At 34.5% G+C, this 20,353-nt stretch overlaps 4 protein-coding genes and 1 non-coding gene across 7 annotated transcripts; 3 read left to right on the forward strand and 2 right to left on the reverse strand.

Moving 5' to 3' along the window:
• The first annotated feature begins 649 nt into the window (after positions 1 to 649).
• Positions 650 to 4,305, forward strand: LOC105837026 (SUMO-activating enzyme subunit 2). Its single transcript, XM_012681487.3, has 8 exons — positions 650 to 831; positions 1,293 to 1,447; positions 1,549 to 1,836; positions 2,016 to 2,083; positions 2,322 to 2,540; positions 2,603 to 2,860; positions 2,992 to 3,596; positions 3,676 to 4,305. Exons 1-8 carry the CDS (start codon positions 688 to 690, stop codon positions 3,916 to 3,918), a joined length of 1,980 nt encoding a protein of 659 aa, XP_012536941.1. The 5' UTR covers positions 650 to 687; the 3' UTR covers positions 3,919 to 4,305.
• LOC105837023 (carbohydrate sulfotransferase 11) lies at positions 3,995 to 10,647 on the reverse strand. Its single transcript, XM_012681478.3, has 5 exons — positions 7,119 to 10,647; positions 5,963 to 6,159; positions 5,746 to 5,865; positions 5,171 to 5,317; positions 3,995 to 5,040 (listed from the first exon to the last, which is right to left on the reverse strand). Exons 1-5 carry the CDS (start codon positions 7,365 to 7,367, stop codon positions 4,629 to 4,631), a joined length of 1,125 nt encoding a protein of 374 aa, XP_012536932.1. The 5' UTR covers positions 7,368 to 10,647; the 3' UTR covers positions 3,995 to 4,628.
• Positions 6,525 to 6,596, forward strand: Trnad-guc. Its single transcript has one exon. It is a non-coding gene; the product is annotated as a tRNA-Asp (tRNA).
• Positions 10,648 to 10,987: 340 nt separating the features above from the next.
• Positions 10,988 to 15,492, reverse strand: LOC105837016 (YTH domain-containing protein 1). The gene is made up of 7 exons (XM_012681463.2): positions 15,356 to 15,492; positions 13,834 to 14,347; positions 13,119 to 13,335; positions 12,631 to 12,835; positions 12,089 to 12,350; positions 11,733 to 11,879; positions 10,988 to 11,614 (listed from the first exon to the last, which is right to left on the reverse strand). Exons 2-7 carry the CDS (start codon positions 14,232 to 14,234, stop codon positions 11,440 to 11,442), a joined length of 1,407 nt encoding a protein of 468 aa, XP_012536917.1. The 5' UTR covers positions 14,235 to 14,347; positions 15,356 to 15,492; the 3' UTR covers positions 10,988 to 11,439.
• An 898-nt stretch (positions 15,493 to 16,390) lies between these two features.
• Positions 16,391 to 20,328, forward strand: LOC105837025 (GPI mannosyltransferase 4). Of its 3 annotated transcripts, none has more exons than XM_012681485.3 (5): positions 16,391 to 16,528; positions 17,049 to 17,220; positions 17,292 to 17,692; positions 17,807 to 18,345; positions 18,409 to 20,328. In XM_012681485.3, exons 1-5 carry the CDS (start codon positions 16,517 to 16,519, stop codon positions 19,385 to 19,387), a joined length of 2,103 nt encoding a protein of 700 aa, XP_012536939.1. In that variant the 5' UTR covers positions 16,391 to 16,516; the 3' UTR covers positions 19,388 to 20,328. The 3 variants fall into 3 exon arrangements, with proteins under 3 accessions (XP_012536939.1, XP_028048600.1, XP_012536940.1); XM_028192799.2 differs by having other exon boundaries at positions 17,511 to 17,692; XM_012681486.3 differs by lacking the exon at positions 16,391 to 16,528 and having other exon boundaries at positions 17,056 to 17,220; positions 17,528 to 17,692.
• The last annotated feature ends 25 nt before the right edge of the window (positions 20,329 to 20,353 follow it).

The following is a 20,353-nucleotide window of genomic DNA, read 5'->3' on the forward strand; positions in this document are numbered from 1 at the left end:
CGCAAATACCCGCTCTAACAGAAAAGTTGCAAGTTTATTGGTTGAAAGCCATACGATAGCCAATAAATTTTCAACTTTTCTGTAAGAACAGAATTTGCGAATACGTTTCTCTTGCGAATGAATTCAAGAATAGGGGCCCTGGATTAGTTTTTGATTGCCTCTCTGTGATAATTGGCTTGTATGTTACTGCTACGTCGTCTGTATTGTAGACAGCATTGCCGTAGATTTAGCATTGTTACGATTAAACACTCCATTGTAGATGGCCCTTAAGGCCGAATCTACAATAGATGTAGTAAGCTTTAAGCCCTAAGGAATTAACCAATTATATTCGTTTATTCTTCTCATATTCGATTATAATTGGTCAGTTTCTTATGGCATAAGGCTTACTACATCTATTGTAGATGCGGCTAAACGTAGTTGTAAACCATAAGGTTGTAAAAAATTAATTAATCATAGTTGATTATTCTTCAATCACTAAAAAAATAATTATTTGTGATTGGTTAGCTTTATCCAATTTTACGTTTACAACTACGTTACGCAATTGTAGAATGAGAATATCACGCATCATGCCTGCGCATGCGTGAGAAAATGTCGAACTCCGCGGTGCGCCGGTTGCCATCTCGGCTCAAGCCGCTCAAGGCGCTCCGGGCGCTCGGCCGCCATGATAAAATCGGTTCAGTTAGCAAGATGGCGACGACTATAGGCGGTGTTTTTCGTGAGGAATTGCGCGATGCGGTTTTACATAGCAAAGTGCTTGTTGTCGGCGCCGGCGGTATCGGTTGCGAGATCCTCAAGAACCTGGTTATGTCCGGGTTTGCCGACATCGAGATTGTGAGTATATTTTACAGTAGCGAACGTAACCTCACTTTCGAGTGATTTGTATGTAGCAAACAATCTAGCGACATCGTCGTTTTTTGTTTTTATATCGACATACAATGTTAACTTTGTTATTCTATAATAATAAAGACTGTACGAATTGTTAACTGTACAATGTAAACGTTGTTATTTTATAATAATAAAGATTACGCATTTTTTGTATTGTAATTTAGAATTAACTTCTCTATCAAAATACCTTTTTTGTTTGAATTGTATTTATATAGATTTTAATAACGATAACATCTTAATTAACGGATTTATTTTGATTAGTTTTAACGATTTATATTAGGATTGTGTTTAGTTTTGTCAATTGTAATTTTAATTTTATTAATTTATTTTTTGTATTTTAATTTATAAGATTTTTGTTATTAATATTGTATTTATATTGTTTTTAATTGAACATTGTTATTTTACAGATTGATTTGGACACAATTGACGTGAGCAACTTAAACAGGCAGTTCCTGTTTCAAAAGAAACATGTGGGAAAATCGAAAGCCCAGATAGCATGTGAAACAGCATTGACATTTAATCCAGATGTTAAAGTGACATATTATCATGACAGTATTACATCGTAAGTTTATCTTAACACGCTTGTTTTCCACTTATGGTACTGCCGACACTTTACTTTTGAATGAACTCTAATTATACTGTCTTGTATCTGTCTACTTCTAGATCAGAATTTGGCTTAACTTTTTTTAAGCGATTTACAGTCGTGTTAAACGCTCTTGACAATAGAGCTGCCAGAAACCATGTGAATCGTATGTGTCTGGCAGCTGATATACCGCTGATCGAGTCTGGTACAGCAGGTTACGAAGGCCAGGTTGAACTCATCAAGAAGGGCCTGAGCCAATGCTATGAGTGTACACCAAAGGCTGCACAAAAGACTTATCCTGGTTGTACTATACGCAATACCCCCAGTGAGCCAATTCATTGCATTGTTTGGGCGAAACATCTTTTCAAGTAATTATTTTCAAGTAACTATTTCAAGTAATTAGTAATAAAATAATCTGCGTTGAGAAGAATATTTTACGTTTTATTGATTAAATTTATATGTGGATTTAATTTTTATTTATGCTACTGAAAGTTAATTTTATCAACAACAGTTTTTAATTAACTTTATTGTGTGATAAATGTTGCAGTCAGTTATTTGGCGAAGAGGATCCCGATCAGGATGTTTCTCCAGACACCGCAGATCCTGAAGCAGCTGGTAATAAAAATTGTGTGCTATAATGTTTAATATAATTTATAATGGTATAATCAATAATTAGTATTTTAATCTTTTGTGATATTTTTTTATCTTGAAAGTCGTAAACACATTCTTAATGTAAGTTAATAAATTTCTTTGAATTTTTACTTTTCAATTAGTTTATTATTTAATTATTAATATTAGTTATTATCGACAGCAAAATATACATAGATATCAATATTGGAACTTGATATTGCAGATACAGCAGGAGAAACTGCTTTGCAGGCAGAATCCAATGATAAAGGTAATATTGATAGGGTCTCCACACGAATTTGGGCCCAGTCCTGCGACTACGATTCAGAAAAACTATTCACAAAACTTTTTCATGATGACATTAAGTATCTACTGAGCATGGACAATTTGTGGAAGAAGCGCCGACCTCCAACGCCATTGAATTGGCGAGAGCTACCAGACGGAGGTTTGTATTACTGCCCTTCTTCTATTTCTTTAAATGAGTGTTAATGTTTTATCTTCTTGAAGTGGCTGGATGCAGCAAGGAGATCAGCCAGCCTGGGCTGAAGGATCAACAGCGTTGGAGCATCTCCAAGTGCGGCTCGATTTTTGCGGAATCGATGAAGAGCTTGAATCAAACGTTGAAGTCTTCTCAGGAAAAGTCGCCGGGCAATCACTTGGTTTGGGATAAGGATGACCAGCACGCCATGGACTTTGTCGCCGCGTGCGCTAACATCCGCGCGTATATCTTTGGAATTCCTCAAAAGAGTAGATTCGACATTAAATGTTCGTGTTTTTTGCATCTTGTTCTTGAAATATTTTGTATTCTCGGAATAGGTTTATTTCACATTTATATATTCTATTACAATCTTCAACTCTCCAATCTTATAGATTTTTCTTTTTTTTTTTTTTTTAAGCAATGGCCGGTAATATAATCCCAGCGATTGCCACCACGAATGCCATCATCGCGGGCATGGTGGTTCTCCACGCCTTCCGAATCCTTGAGAACAACCTGCGGGCGTGTCGATCTGTTTATTTGCGCCTGAAAATGAATCATCGTAACCAACTGCTAGTTCCGGAGAAGGCGGTGAACCCTCCCAATCCACAGTGCTATGTTTGTGCACCAACTCCACAAGCTGTACTAGCAGTTGATACCTCCAGCATGACTATTAAAGAGTTGGAGGAGCTGGTACTTAAGAACCGACTTAACATGATCGCTCCCGACGTCATGATCGATGGAACTGGCACTGTCGTAATCAGCAGCGAGGAGGGCGAAACGGAGGGCAACAACGACAAAAAGCTGGAGGAATTGGGTATCAAGGATGGAGCGATTCTCAAGGTCGACGACTTCCAGCAGAATTATTCGCTGACTGTCTTTGTGGTTTACCGGGAGAAACCTGGCCCGAAGGACGACAGTCCGCAATTTTTAATACTGGCAGACAAGAACGCACTTCAACCGAAGGAAAAGGAGAAGGAAGAGGAGGAAGAAAAGCTGGAGAAGTCTTCCAGCTCTAATGGACAGGTGAGGGGAATGCTTTGGGAAATATTTATTTCGATTACCTTGTCTTGATTGATTTATTTATTTATTAAAAATGTTGCAGAACATGACTGAAACGTCGGACGCAACTAAGAAGCGTAAAAATGAGATCAATGTTGAAGTGGCAGCCAAAAGGCGCAAAATGGATATTGATAACGGTGACGACAATGATGACATTTGCATTATCAATAACGACACCGTATCTCATGATAATTCAGCTGAAGAACTGAAGAAATCAACATTTAAGAAACGGAAGCTTTCTGATGATGTTGATTGCTTAATAATATCTGATGATGATAACGATTAATTGCGGAAACGTAAAGAATGAACTTCAAAACGATGTAAAACACGGTTCACAGTAGAGAATGAAGAAATTCGAAAACATTTGAAGTTCAAATCGAAATGAAAAAAATAAGGGAATAAAGAAAGATTTTGAAGAATATGGAAGAGACAGAATACAAACGCAAGAAATAAGAGAAACATGGTGCGAGATTTAGTTTAAAAATTATTTTTAACCTTGAGTTGCAGAAAAGTGAAAAGATGTTTCTTTTCTTTCTTTTGATGATATTTGTATTTTATACAATTAATTTAATTTTGTATGTTAATGATATATATACTATAACGTATCATCAATATTGTCATTATTGTAATCATCATTATGATCATTAAGAAAAATAGATAATTTTTTCTTATACTAAAGTTTCATTGATTAATATTCTCACCTAATTGCTATATACTTTGGAATTTTTTTCTAATTCAAAATATATACTAGCATATACAATAATCTTATAATTTTTAGTAATAATTTAAGTAATAATATAAGTAGTAATAATATAAAATCTTCTCAAAAGAATTATCTTTATTTGTTTCTTTCACTCATTGGTAAAGATGATACACGAAGACTTGTCCAAAAAATCAGAATATGTTTTATATATATTTAGTTTACCAAAAAAAAGCACAAGAGGAAAGTACCAAGTTTTTATTCATCAAAGAGATTTTATCACTTTTTAAGTATTACTAATGCTTACTTTTTTGCCTCAAAGTCAATTTTTTGCTCTTGGCACAGTGTAGATACTTATCTAGTTTATAATTGTACATCTCGAAGTCCACTTTGTATCTTTCGTAAAGTCTCAGGACTACATCCGTAGTCAAATTGTGAAAGTATTTACATGTTGTATCGAAGTTGGTGACGCCAGTACGAGTACGCTGCAGTTTGGGCAAGTAGATCTTATCTTTGTTTAATCTCAGCTTCGTTAGGACGTAATTTACCTCTCCAAAGGTGTACTCGTCCACTTTCAGAATAAAATTATACCGCACATCACAGACTGCGCAGTGAGTGTGATATTGGGCCCAGTGGACGTCATCATGATTCGGCGGTTGCTTCAACAACCATTCCAAAAATTCTTTGAAGCTAGGTATCACCTTCAATCTGCGAATAAACAAAGATAAAAATCTATATTCTACATAGGATTGAGTAGTAACCAGTTTTAATGTATTTAGTTAAAAAAATATTAATTTGTGCCCTAATGAATCATAATTATAGCATTCACTGTATGTACCTTTTATCCGGTAAAAATATCCTTTGCAAAATGTTGCCATTAAACGTTGCGTTAAGACGAAAGAGATCGGGCCTTGAGAGATGAAGAATTTGACGAGCGTAAAGCCAGGATTGCGCGGTGTATTTGCTGTTGTCTTCAATGCGATCTCTGTATATAATTTTTTATCAGTGTCAATATCTGTATTATCGATGTTAATTTTTACATTAGAATAATTAAAATATTGAGTTAAATTCATAAATAAGTTTTGCCGTAGATAGTGCCATAAGTATTAAATCAATTCTTTTGTGAAAAAATAATATCCATGGCATCTATAATATATATATATAATTGTTTCATTTATTGCAAGTAGAGAATATATAATAGAAAATTAAATGTAAATTATTAAAACTAAATTAAAATTTAATGTAACGTTTTTTAAATATAAGAATTCAGTTTTGTTAAATAAGAATTTGTTTATAAATCAATTCAATTGACATAAAATGATAGAATCTGCATTTTTTCTTCAGTTTGCGAAATAATATTGATTATTATTGATTCAGGGTATTGACTACATTTTTTATAATAAAATTAATTACCGATACGACGAGACTAATCGTTGAAATGGATGCCTGACGACAAGCAATTTGAAAACAGTATTGTTGTTAACGAAACGCTGCAAATCCTCCAAATTTTCTGGTGATAAGAAGTCCACTTCTCTACAAATGCATTCTCGAATTATTAACATATTAATCATGACAATGAGAAAATATCATTTATTAAAGCATGTGTTTGATTATGATGAATATTAGTTACTTGTAAAGATCATGATCGACTTGACGGTTGCTCATATCAGAAAATAATTTGGTGAAGCTGGTAGATGCGGCTTTGCGGATCCAACAATATAGTGATTTATGTTCCATGTTGTACAAAAAATGCCTTTTGATAAGAGGAGTTTTTAGCCTGTATTTTGCGCAGACGTTCGATACTTGTTGAAGCAGATTCGCACTCTTCTGTTAAATAGAGGAATATAGATATTATACACATATAAAGTTGGAAGTTTAGAAAGTTTAAAAATAAAAATAAAATTTGTGAAAATTATCTTTGCGTAAATTCAAATTTATTAGTGAAAATATAATGAAAATAGATGAAAATTAAAATAATTCCGCGTAAAATAAAAAAATTTACATATTTATATATATTTACACATTTTCAAAAAAAAGTTTAATTAATCAAAACAATATAGTCAATATTTTCAAGAATTTTTTTTGATAATATGTAAGATAATTAAGTTTTTAATTGTATATTAAACCGATAAAAATTATATTTTAATTATATTTAATACTAGTACCACAAATTGGAAAAAGTTTTTATCTCTTCCTCGATAGTATAGTGGTTAGTATCCCCGCCTGTCACGCGGGAGACCGGGGTTCGATTCCCCGTCGGGGAGATTTTTTTTTTCATTTTGTCATCATTTTTTTATTAATATTATATTACATATTTTATATAATTATTAACTTAAAGTACATATTCTAATAAATTTATAATAAAACTTAATTATTTTGAATGTTGTCAAGAATAAAAAGTTTTTTAAAGTCTTGACTGTATAATTGCTTGAATAATTAAACGTCTTTTTAGGGGAAAAATAAATAAATAAATAAATATATGCATACATACATACATACATACACATATATATAATTTTCTTTATGAGATTGCAAGTTGGAAATTTCTTCTCTTCTAAAAGAGGAAGAATCTAGAATGACCTGTAGCTATGGTTTGGAGAAACACACACATACATACACGCGCGCGCGCACATGCACATACACACACACACAATACTCTATTTGGAGAATTTTTAGGAAAAGGCTATATAAGTCCTTCAGACCTATTATTTATCTCCTAAGTTTCTTTACACTTTTAGCTACATTTTCTCATATCTATATTAATTTGAATTTTTAGTGGAGTATACCTGTAGGTCGATAGTTCCACCCTTCAACTCGTCCATCCGCAACAGGTTGATCTCCAACTCAACATTTTTCTTCTTAATTATCCTATTTGAAGTTGGGAAGGAAAGCTTTCGCGGCTGATATCTGATCGTAGTTGTCATACTTATCGCTTCCTTCACGTTACAACTTCTCGTTTTAATTAAAATTACACAAATAAAGAAATATAGCACCATGCACAAACCATACTTGAAAAATTGCACCCTCACAGACATAATGAATGTAAATAACACTATGATTTTCAATTACGAGACGCACAAAATATCTCTTAATCCAGAAGAAAGAAGTTATAATAAAAGCAAAAAATTAGTTTTAATCAAATAATACTCTTTTGTTTTTGTTATTATATGACCCATTTGTTTAATTTTTATTCGGTGATGACACTGTGCATTCATTATTTTGCACTGTAATGGGTAGTTTCAATTTACAACCGTTTTAATTTTTTGATCTTTTGTTTTTTTAAATCTCAATTTTATTTTATCATAATTTTCAAATTTTTATTTACTGTTAATTTATTATTTCTTAATATTTCAATTATTACTCAAAGTAAAATTAAAACGTTCAGTTTTTGAACTTTGTATTTATGCAAATAGTAAGTTAAATTTAATTAGTGTCATTAAATTTATCATTTAAATCATTAATCGCCTACTTTCTCGTATCAGACCTTTTCTTTTCACAATTTTACAATAATCACACACGTTTGTTGAATAATTACAACAAATGTTCATTTTTGTTCAAATTTATTATTTAAAACACCGCCTCTGAAAATATACTTATAAAATTTATAACATAATCGAAATTTACGAAAGACATTGGAAATAAACTTTGACACTGACGCGTCAGAATAGCTGCAGCACGTTAAAATCTTTCCGCACTGTCTCCCGATAGGACGAAGTATCCACTTGGAACTATCCGTTTCGTGTGGGTAGTGTGTAAGTGATATCTATTATCACTGGCCGATTTCCTGATTTGTTGGACATGTTTCTCTCTAATTATTATATTTAACAAAGAAAAAAGATTTTGCAATAAGATAATACGATGACGATGCTCATGTGTTATATATGTATTTTGAAATTGTTTTGTATAAATACGCATACAATCTCTGTTTTGTGAAGTTACTGGGACGCCTTTGTTATCTTCAGATTTCCTCTTACTCTAATCTCCATTCTTATTCTGATAGCGCAGAACGAAAATGATACTGCATATTCTGTTTTTCAGTTTTGTTCTCTTGTTCTAATGTCGATTAAAAAACATTACAAATGGAAGAGTAAAATAACAAGAAACCACATTAATTTTTTATAAAGTTAGAGTTGATTCATAAAACGGAGATCACAATGCCGAATTCATTAATTAAAAAATGGATTGTACATAAACACACACAATCATTAATTGAATCATTAAACTGAAATTAAGTTTCACTAAAGTTACATTGATGATTACATTGATCGATCGCACTATCTATCCCGAAAAAAGTATTTCGCAGATATGAGACGGTGGATAAAACGTACAAAATGTGTTTAAAAAGAGATAGTAAGCAGAAAAAAATTTTATTGCATATATTGGAATTCATTTCCCTCTTCTTTTGATTGGCAAAATATTTCAAATATTGTGTTTTGTTCGTTTGCGTGATTGCAAAAGACATTGAACATTTGGTAAAGAAATTGTAAATTTCAATACTCAATGGTACAAAACTTAATTGATCTACGGTATAACAGCAAGTATGCGTTTGGAATCGAGCTATAATTACGCAGTTTAATAATTAATGATAATTAAACATCATCGATTAAAATTGCCTTTATAGTAATGATTATATGATCGAATCCGCCGATTCCCAGAATTCTTCTTAAGAATTTACATATATTTTAACATTTCAATTAAATTAGATTTATAATCAATTTATATGTACAAATTTAATTTACATTTATAACAGTACATTAGTTATATATTAAATTATATATTTTTAATGAATACATACATATTATAATTAATATTATGCATATTAACCCTTTGAGTATTGTTGGCACATCTATATGTTTATAGTAAGAACCATTATTTTTGCTCCGTTCCACATAACGTTTTTTTATTGCACTATTTCGTATCCAAAAGATTAGTGGGTTATAGTTTAAAGAGCAAAAAAAGTTTGCTTATTTTAGGGATTTTTTTTAAGAATAAGAGGCTACACATATTTTACTACGCTTTTATACATCTACTTGTACATATTTACAAATTTTAGTATGAATAAATATGTTTATTAGTTTTCAGAAATATATATATTTAATATCACCGTTATGAATCAACACTGAATATTCGCGGCGTGTGTAATTAATAGTTTTTAATTTACGATCACCAGCATATGCAACTGCGCGTCAACAAATTCGTCAGTCTTGAAACACAGTTTACCCGGAATACGTAATATTACAAATTAAATTGAGTAACAATTTAATATCTTTGATGCTAACATCTATATAATATAATACATATAACGTAAATATATATCTCTTTAATTCTCGAACTGGGATCGATGCAAATTATTAAGATGGTGCTATTTTAAGTATCAATTTTTCAATAAAATTGAATTTTTTAAATCATTACTGTTGATATTGAAAATGAATTATTTTATCATATATAAAAATATAGTTAATTTATATCGCAATGATCAAATAGATGAGTAAAAGTAAAAAATATGCAGTAATTTTCTTTAAAAAAAATTTCTAAAAATAAGCCACATTCCTTTCATGTTTAGAACACCTTTTTTAAATTTTATATATACAATCATGTTCACAAAACTATTAAGCATTCTCAAATTATAATAAATAAATTTCACATTACACAGTAATTTTGAAGGAAATGTTATCTTTTTCCTACTTAGCTGTGGAGACAATTTTTGAAAGTCAATATCAAACATTTTCTCCATTGCTTCATATCACATAGCCAAAGCAGGCAAGTTGTTTTGAGCAAAATAAACTCTCAGACTCAAGAGTTCTGGCTTTAATTTTATCGAACATTTCTGAGTATTGACAGTATTGTTGAAAAAAAAATCAAGAACAAAAATTTTAAATACTGCAATAAACAGAATAAAATAAAATGTCTTGCTGTTGAAAATCAGTGGAACTTTTTCCAAAATACATTTTAGAAATTATGAAATGGGTGATAAAAAATTACTCGATACTGATAAATTGCAAATAAAGATTTCTATGGACAAATTTCATTTTATTTATATAGATCTCTTAATTAAATCCGATCTGATTTAATTACTTCAACGTTTAGAGACGGCATCCTATTTGCAATTCCTGCTCGGTTTCTGCCATTAATTTGTTAACATAAAATATCAGCAGGCCTTATCAATAGATTATAAACAAATTGAAGAGATGAATTTACAATATGATCAATTTGTTGCCAATCTATTAATAAACTATTAGCAAATTGCTTGGATTTTGTCATCTGAGTAAAATATAGAAAAAAAATTAAGATGCCTAATAATTTTGGAAACATTGAAGTATAATATTAATTATAATATATATATATATATATATATATATATATATATATATATATATATTATTAAGGCGTTGTAAAATACTCAAAATATTATAACAAACAAGTTCTCAAAAAATTGAGTAAAAAAATTATGAATATTTCAAATTTTTGAGAAATGAGGGTCTTTCCTTCAAACTCCCTCTGGGTTAATTACGTCTGAACCTGTGCATGACTAGCGCATGTGATAATATTAGTGCATTTAAATGTAATGATCAGCTCTGTGATTGATCAACTTTAAAACTTTGTATTTGCAAAACAACTGTTCAAAGTAAACATTCATAATAATTTTTCTACTTAATTTTTGCTTGTAAATGAAATATAGATTTCTGAAATATGAGTTATCATTGATCTTAAACTTTTTTACACATTATTATCTTTCAATTCTCCAATCTACTTCTTATATAACGCTTGAGGCATATACGAAAAAAGATTGAGATTGAATTCAGATTCTATCAACTACAAATTAATCGTTTTCACATCATGAATCTTGCGTTATTTCTAATTTTTTATTTTAAGAACTTTTTTATCATATTTTGAGTCGCACATTTTTGTCAGAACAACCTTTATATAAATTATAAATATGCTTTTGTTTCACATCTTTTCCAAGAATTCTACAAATTCAAATAAATATAAATGATATGTCAATTTAATTTCTCATTGAGAATGTGTATTCAATTTCTAATTCTATTATTATCAGTGAAGGATTTGAGAATCGACGGATTTTCAAGGGGAACACTAAAGTCGAGATCCTTATCTGCGATCTCTGTATCTGTGATGATCGCGCGAAGAACGGTGATCACTGTGCCGACTATGACGACTAGCCGTCCTCCATAGAAATTCGTCGACGCTCCTCTCATAGCTACGCTTATCTAGTGCCGATGCTGTTGCATTGTAATCCGGAGGCAGTGGTAGACCATCGTAATATCTGAAACAAGAAAAAAATCATCTCTAATTTATCTTATGCTCAGAGAACTTTTGTTTAAATAAGTGGAACGAACCATCTAGAAGGTAATATCAGATAATTCAAACTAAATAATTCTTACCTTGGAGGTGGAGGAGGTGGTGGCAGAGTATCATACGGGTGCGGACCATAAGGCGGTAATGGAGGCAACTGATGTTGCATAGTGCGCATATAATCCGCCACATAAGCTTCCGCAACCGCAGCGACACCCAATCCACTTCCATAGCCCCTGAAAAAGAAATTAATTAACATTGCAGAGTAAGTTTTTACAAATTGTGAAAATTTATGTATCTGCTCTTGAAAGACATGAATTTTAATAAAGCTGCGGCATGAAATATGCTAGTATTTAGCAGCATTATTACATTATAATGTTAAATTTTAAAGCTATTATATATCGTGTAATTTTTAATACTGTGAATAATCGATATATAATCGTACTTTGTGTAAGGTGAATCGCCTCGACTAAACCACGGTGTGTACCGGTAAGAATGATCCCTAGAACTTCTGTGATTTCCATCCTGAGAACCTCTGGCCAATGATGCTAAACGCGATCTCGAAGTCAAGAACAGTTTGCGTCCGCGTCCGCCTCTTCGTAGAAATCTAGAACCGCCTATGGGCCTCTTGTCGCGATAACGCGACGATTTTACAACATGTTTCCCTGCCTCCTTGGACTTTCGCAAAATAGGCGTCATTTCGATTCCTGCAAATATAAATAATATTTATATGCGACATGATACAAATATATAAAAATTATATGTATGAATTGTAAAATATATAAAGATTTAAAAAATATCTCAATAGTTTTTATTAATATATAATGTACACATGTAGTGATCGTGGAGGATTGTGCGTTTGCTCTCTGTGCCTCAGACTTAAATCTAATCGATAGTATCGATATATTGTATTCGACATTATCATGGATTTATCACTTCTTTGATAAGAGGCCAAGAATGAAAAAAAAATGCTTAGCAGATACACACCTTCATCTTCTGGAAATAATCTGCACAATTCTTCTGCGACTCTGGGCTCGATTTCCTGTCCATCTCGACCAATCTTGACTTGCTTACCATCATTCCAAGGATTGTACAAGTGTAATGTCGCCGTGAACGGCAATTCCTTTCTGCAGATCCAGTCGACTTTAAATACACCACCTAAAGCCTTCGCTGACAATCCAGGTGGTAAAACCTGAAATATAATTCTATGAGTGTTTCCTTTCTCTTACGATCTATATAATTAATAAAGAGTTCAATCAAGTGAGATACAGATATCTCTCTAGCAGTGGTTAACGAGTTACTGATTAACTTAATCAGCTTCGTTATAATTGACACTAGTTCAGTTTTAAGTAACAGCATGTAAATTCAAAAATTTGTAGTAAAGTAAGTAGAGAGTCCGATATAAAAGTCAATCAGCTAATTGTGAAACTGATATTTGTGATATGATTGTGATATCTTATATTTCATTTGCATACCCAAGAGACTGGACCAGCATCTCTTCTCGATTCTGTGCTAAGTCTCGCGAAGCCGGCGAACTTTCCCGATTCCTTCACGGAAAATACTAACAGGACGTTTCGTGATTCTCTATAGGCCTGATTCAGATTCGCCTCGTTCTGTGGCAGCGTGCTCCATACTCCCTTGGCCTTGGACAGTGTCACGTTCTCCGCATTATTGGACTTGATGATGAAAAATCTGACAAAAAAGACTTTAAAATGCTTACTCCAAATTTAAAAAATGGTGCGTAAAAAAACAATTTTAAAGAATGTAATCCTTTCTACATCTTCATAAAATATGCTAGAAGTGAGCATATAACTTTATCCTTTTTTTATCCTCTTTCAATCTGTATAAAATCAAATAAAACTTTAAGTCACATACATAATAATCAGTCTTATTATCTTAACGACAAATTTTAGAGATTAAAATAGCTATTTTAACACATAATTGCCCATGTTTTAATTTAAAAATCAAAACAATTTCAAGACCGATAGGCCAAGTTAAAATTAAATGTGGTAGATTTCAGATTCTTAGAAGCAAACATGAATCGCTAAACAATGTCACAACTGAAACTAAACTCCAATTCAGCACACATTTGTGTGAGATTAGACACCATTTTAAAGTTGACATTTTAAAATGGGATCTCGTTGTTAATGCAAAGCTACAAACAACAGCTACTTATTGTCCTCATCGAACCTTGCATCTCTAAACAGGTAATTCAACTTGGTGGCATAGTCATAGGTTTTGGTGACAGCCTTGTTCTCCTTCGACCTGGCCCGCTTCGGCTCAGGACTGGACGACTTGGAGTCGTCTCTGGACCGACCGCGCTTTTCGGCCTTGTTCCGCCTGCTGCCGCCGCCGCCGCGCTTGTTGTCACCTCGCGAGGACGACTTGCTGGAGACCGAGCTGATGGTCGGGTGGCTCGAGTCGTCGTCCTCATCGTCGTCGGAGTCATTGGAACTGCTGGAGGAGACCTCGCTGCGCGTATCGTACGTCTCGTCCGCAGCGATCCTCAGCTCGTCGCCGTTGTCGTTCTCGCCGTCGCAGCTGAGATTCAGGTTGTCACCGTCCGTCGTTGTTGTCGTGTTGCTGCCCATGATGATGACGATGATGATGATAACGATGACGACCACCACCACCACCGGGTCACCCGGGACCACGACCGCTGTCCCCCGTCACCGTCGTCGCCGTCGGTCGACTGCTGGACGTCCTGCAACGCACAGACGGGGGTGGGAGCCTCATTACTACGTCGCGAGCTGCGCGGCGGGGCACTCTGGCGAGAGACATATCGTTTCTTTTTTTTTTTTCTCGTACATCTTACGACAGTAATGCGGTAGAACGACAAGGGACAACTCTATATACCGAGGATAGTTCCGGGGGATAGTTTCTGAATCGAGCGGAAGGTCCACACTGTGTCCCCGGGTATGTTCTCGGGGAGCGGCGCCTACGCGGCACCCTTAGGCTCTCCTCAAGGCCTAACACAACAAACAACCGACAGCGGGGAAACAACAGATGACACATGTCGGCGCAGGGGAAGGAGTAGGGGGGGTGTACCCTCGGAGCCGAAGGAGATCTAGAAGGAGACAGAGACTACACACGGGCTGAGTCCTTGGGATTATTGTGACGACGACAAAAACAACACCGTCATCGTCGTCGTCGTCGTCGTTGTCGTCGTCGTCATTATCATCGCGGTGATACACAGCGCACCCGGAGGAAAACTCTCGCCGCTCTCTACAAGGAGTCTCTGAAAGCACGAAGAGGAACTATTTTTTTTCCTCTCTTTCGTTTTTGTTTTTATCCGGATCTATAGTTATTTAGCATCTACGCGCACTCCCTCCGCAAGCAGAGGTCTACTCAACGGGCTTTAACTTTATGATCGTTTCTTTTTTTTCTCTCTCTCTCGTTTACTTTCCGCGCTGCGCGTCGCCGAACACATCGAGAGTCCGTCGGGAGATTTTATGTCACGACTGGATTTTTTGCTGTTTTCTTTTTTGTAAATTTTAGATAGCTAGGAAAGAGTTCGTCGCAAAGAGGCGGTTTAGGTCACTAACAAATACGGAAGATTTTTTTTCGCAGAGATACAGTGCTCTCCCTCTCCCCCCTCTATCACTCTCTTTCTCCTCGAAGTCCACGCGATATTTCTTTTTTTTTTTTTTTTTCGTCGATATATATATATTTTTTCAGAACGAGTCCTCCCGAGGGCTCGGCGCACACTTACGTGACACCCTTTGTCCCTTCACTGACACACTTCACACCGGAGAGCAAGCACACGCTCGGGGGCGATTGTCCGACGCACAGCACGGGCACAGCCACGGGTACGGTTCTTCCCGATCTCGGGATACGGCGCGGTGCAAGAACGACGACGACGTCTTAAAGGAATCCAGACGATGGCGACGGGGCGACGGACACAAACAATCGCTCGCGGACGGTACGTTCACGCGTCGTCACGGCGTCCGTTGTCGTCCATTGTCGTCCATCGTCGTATGATGCGACGTGTTCTTCTTTCTCTCTCTCTCTCTCTCTTCTCTCTCTCCGCGCGGAGAGAATCGCTTCGAATCGATAAACCCGTTTTCTCTCGGGTTTTAATGTGGCTGCACCGCGCTGCACTTGGTGCACTCTCTCTCTCTCCCCCCCTTCTTCTCTCTTCGCCGCGCGACGCGAATGGCCGACGATGTTCAGCGCGTTCGAAAATTCCCGACTCTCTTCCGCCGACGAAAGAATTAAGCGAAGTTGGCAGAATTTGTTGTTATTTATAGAAAATATAAAATTATCCAGATAAAAAATATAATTTTATATAAATTAATTTAATATATTTTTTCTAAGATGCGTTTATACTTATAATTTATTTTATTTTTATTTAAATAATTTTAGATTATCTAAGCGCAACATTGAAAGTTTATAACAAAAAGAGTTGAAAGTGTTTATAATAATAATAATTAATTATATAAATGTAATTATTTGTAGCGTTGTCCAAATTTAAGTGCGAAAAGTGTAACGTAGCAACAGAGCGGAACCTTCCTCTCTGGCAACAAGGAACAGACTTAACAACTCGTGGCCAACTTCACTTCGAACTTATCAATAATTAACTATAACCAACTTCATGCTGTTTCAGGCGTTTGCGTTGGTTTGCGTCAGTTGCGTTTGCTGACTGATAATTTGACAAATATTGATTCTCCTCTTTTTTTCGAGAATACTAGTAAACAATGCTTCTGATTACGAATATTAAAGTTATAATGCGATTCTCCGCATATCTTAGTTGTAATAAAGTAGAAAGAAGTCGATAAATCATGGCTGTCCGTAATTTTTCTTCACTTTAAATAAATGTTTAAGAATTGTCATTGAGGTTAAGTTATGATAGCCTAATACTCTCAAAAAAATCATGTCTTTGAAGGTAATTTTTAATATTAATATAATTCTTTTATCTCAAAGCATTTATATAATTTCTTACTTTAATAGAACATATATATATATATTTTTCTACATTTTCACTTGGATTCTTATTTGAATATATGACACATATAATAATAGTAATTTATTTAAATTTTTATTAATCTAAATAGTATTTTTATGTTTTATATATGCTTATTTATATTTATATACATATAGATAAATCTTTTTTTAATAAGTAATTTTATCAAGTATATAATGATATAAATGCAAACTGAATAATAAAACCATCTAAAAAGTAACAGAAAAAGTTAATTACAAAAATGATTAATACTTTTTAAAGATAGTTTCAAAACTTATTTTGGAATTCTTGTTAAAAAAATGTCCAGTAATGTTATATATATATGTTGTATGTATTATATATAATATTATATGTATATTTATGTGTTATTAAATTTTATATTATTTTATTTTATTTTTATAGTTTTTTAAAAATTACACATAAAATTTGTCTATTTTTTTAGCCCAAAAACGAGTATCGCAGGTCCATCGAGGAGTATCAGACTATGGAGCCTGTTCAGCGTAGACTCGGTTTCTATTGGATTCTGGCCACATTGAGGGTGGCCCTTACTTTTGCTCCGCAGACAGGGTACATTCATCCCGATGAGTTCTTTCAGTCTATCGAAGTTATCGCTGGTACATCAACATTCTGTTACATTTCAGCATTTGCTTATATTAATAATAACATCTGTTTTCCTTTCTAATAGGAGACTATTTTGATATCGACGTTTACAAGCCTTGGGAATTCAATGCCACCTTTCCCATACGTTCGCCACTCATTCCCCAAGTACTCGTTGGCTTTCCTTACGCAATTCTCACGACACTATCCCCTTACACGTTTCACTTCCTTGGCTTATCGTTAAGGAGCCCATACTTCTTTGTTCTCTTCCCCCGGCTATTCATGTGTGCGCTCTCTTTCCTATCAGATTATTTTCTGTACAAGATATGCTATATGTACGGGCAGAACTATCGAGTCCGGCTCGTTACGTACGCCAGCTCCTACGTGATGCTCACCTATGCCACCCGTACGCTGTCCAACTCGATTGAACTGGTATTGACCGCCGCGTTGCTCTACTTCGTTTCCCGGTGCATGGCGTTCTCAGAAAAGGTACATCTAACTTTCCCCTTCAAAGATTAAGCTCTTGCAACTGAAAGCTCCAGGTATTGCTATTTGTGTCTTGCATAAGTTCTGCTTTAACAGTTTCATCGTTTTGTATTGTAGGTGGTCATGCAGAACGATTACTTGACTATGAAGCACCGCCAAGCAAAGACTCCCTTGGAGCGAGTCAAGTATTACAAGCTTAGGGCGATGTTACCGCCACACTTGTTGAACGATTGCCTCGTGGTGGCCACGATAACGGTGATAGGAATATTCAACAGGCCGACCTTCGTCGCATTTGCCCTCGTCCCGGTCTTCTACTGGCTCCACAGAGGCTTGAACTCACAGACTGTTGGTTTCAAAGACTTCCACGTCAGAATGCTCGCCTTCATCGTCTGCGGGTTACCGGCAACGCTGCTCTTCATTCTAGCCGACAGCTTCTACTTCGGATACTTGACGATCGCGGAGATTAGTCAGCTAGAAATCGGGATCAACAATTTCGTCGTGACTCCGGTCAATTTCCTCAAGTACAACATGAATACAAAGAACTTGGAGTCGCACGGGCTGCATCCTCGTTTCCTGCACTTTCTAGTGAACGTGCCGCTGCTGTTTAGCGTTCTGGGGATCATCGGATTATTGACGTTTGTGAAAATTATACACAGGTAAGTTACATCGATTAAAACGTATAAAACGACGTTTGATGGACAATGATGTTCCAATTCCAGTGGGTTGAAGGCGCGTTGGCTGCATCTACCACGCCTGCAGAGCATCGTAGGCCTGATGACATTCACGTTCATCATTTCGATCGCCCTGCTGTCTCTTTTTCCCCATCAGGAACCTCGGTTCATCATTCCAGTGCTTTTCCCGCTAGTGTTCCTCTACGCGCCCGAGCTGAGTCAAGTTCCTAGTCTGGATATCGTTCAAAGATATGTTGATGACGACGACGATGACGATGACGATGGCGTAGACGATGACGATGACGATGACGATGACGATGATGATGACGATAACGATGGAAACAACTCCTCTAATTTTGTCAAATCGACAACGAGGCACACGTCTCGAAAGCTGATTTTTTGGTATGTCAGCAACCTGCTGCTGACCCTTTTCTACGCTTTCGCGCATCAAGGCGGAATCTTGCCACTTGCGTCTCACATCATAACGGAGTTGAAGGCCAAACCGCATCTCACTCACGTGCATCTATATACCTCATACAGTTATCCGTTGCCTACGGCATTGCTGCAGCTGCGTAACACTCGTAGGCTTTACCGCAGCAGCAGCAATCACAAGTACAAATTGACGCAGGACTTTCATTTGTACGAGCAAGGCTCCAAACCAATGCCGTGGGTAATCGACGGCATCGCCTGGCGAATCAGGGATTGCGAGGAGAAGTTCGCCGTTAAAAAAATCCCCTACAGACTGTATTACGCGCTACCGGCTTCAGCGATGAAAGAGTTCGCGGAAATGTCGCACAATAATTCGCACCATTCGTTCAGGTTTCACGTAGTCACGACTTTCTATCCTCACATCTCCGTGGAAAAATTTCCATCGTTGCATTCATTCGTTAGACTAGAATATGTGTTAAGTTTGCGAGGAGACATTTTTAACGGTATCATTGCGACCGTGAAGGATATTTATGAATACGTCGAAGAGTTTAAATTAGTATTATTAAAAATCGAGTATATAGTTCCTGAATCAAAGTAAAATAGGCCCAATAAATGAATAAATTTAAAAAATAGTTAACAATTATAGATTTTTAAAAATTAATATAATTAAAGATTGCATTATTTCTGCTTCAAAAAGTGCAACATAATAACATTATAAATAATAATAAAATTATCTATGATATGTTTATATTAAATATAAAATAAAGCTAGTCAAAGACACTAATCAAATGTTATTTAGCGACTTTATATAATCTTTTTAACTTTTTATATGATTAATAGAAAAAGCACTTCAAATTTTTTAATACAATTAAATTACAATTAATTGAAATATGTATAAAATCTAATATTAATAAAATATATATTTTTTAATATATTGTATATTAAGAAGTTGTATAAGATATAATTTGAAAATAAATTTCTTTAATTTGTAGAAAATTTTAAATTAGATCTCTAAAAATTATATATCGATATGTCAGTAAACACTATACTAGATAAATTTAATTTTTTTATAATTGAACGATGAATGAGATCAATTGATGATAAAAAAAAGTTTGAAGATAAGTTTTTTTAAATTATGAATATTATGAATAATTATGAATAAATCTATTATTAATGTATATAGTTAAAAAAAGTACTGTCTTAAGAATTGTATAGTATTTAAAGTACATATGTACTTAGTAAAAAATAAATATGTACATACTAGTATGAAGAGATTAACAAATGATATGAGTATAAAATTTTGCATTTTATTTAGTACAGCTTTTTTGTCAAACAATAATTTGTATATAAGAACTTTCATTAAAACAAATAATTAAGTCATGTAGCATCTTGTGCATAGAGGACAGTATTATACACAGAGGGAAGAACTTTCTTAAGTAAAGGCAAGCAATTTATATTGTGAGTGAGATGGATCAAGAGTGGAAGACAATGAGAGTGATTTTTTACATCACATTCCTGTATATACATAAGATATAAAAATAAATTATACGCGTGATTTCTAAGA

The sequence above is a fragment of the Monomorium pharaonis genome, chromosome 5 (genome assembly GCF_013373865.1).
Source record: "Monomorium pharaonis isolate MP-MQ-018 chromosome 5, ASM1337386v2, whole genome shotgun sequence".
Taxonomy (NCBI): Eukaryota; Metazoa; Arthropoda; class Insecta; order Hymenoptera; family Formicidae; genus Monomorium; species Monomorium pharaonis.

Bases quoted from the DNA above. Each gene is read 5' to 3' on its own strand.
- LOC105837025 (XM_012681485.3), top strand. The intron at 17,221-17,291 runs GTACATCAACAT...CCTTTCTAATAG, and splicing joins GTCTATCGAAGTTATCGCTG to GAGACTATTTTGATATCGAC. The intron at 18,346-18,408 runs GTAAGTTACATC...TTCCAATTCCAG, and splicing joins TTTGTGAAAATTATACACAG to TGGGTTGAAGGCGCGTTGGC.
- LOC105837026 (XM_012681487.3), top strand. From the start codon at position 688: ATGGCGACGACTATAGGCGGTGTTTTTCGTGAGGAATTGCGCGATGCG. The intron at 832-1,292 runs GTGAGTATATTT...GTTATTTTACAG, and splicing joins GGTTTGCCGACATCGAGATT to ATTGATTTGGACACAATTGA. The intron at 2,084-2,321 runs GTAATAAAAATT...TTGATATTGCAG, and splicing joins CGCAGATCCTGAAGCAGCTG to ATACAGCAGGAGAAACTGCT.
- LOC105837016 (XM_012681463.2), bottom strand. From the start codon at position 14,234: ATGGGCAGCAACACGACAACAACGACGGACGGTGACAACCTGAATCTC. The intron at 11,880-12,088 runs GTACGATTATAT...TTTCTTTTTCAG, and splicing joins GGCGATTCACCTTACACAAA to GGGCTATGGAAGTGGATTGG. The intron at 11,615-11,732 runs GTAAGAATTATT...TTCTTGTTTCAG, and splicing joins CCACCTCCTCCACCTCCAAG to ATATTACGATGGTCTACCAC.
- LOC105837023 (XM_012681478.3), bottom strand. From the start codon at position 7,367: ATGTCTGTGAGGGTGCAATTTTTCAAGTATGGTTTGTGCATGGTGCTA. The intron at 6,160-7,118 runs GTATACTCCACT...TCTATTTAACAG, and splicing joins GTGGAACTATCGACCTACAG to AAGAGTGCGAATCTGCTTCA. The intron at 5,866-5,962 runs GTAACTAATATT...ATGCATTTGTAG, and splicing joins GTCGATCATGATCTTTACAA to AGAAGTGGACTTCTTATCAC.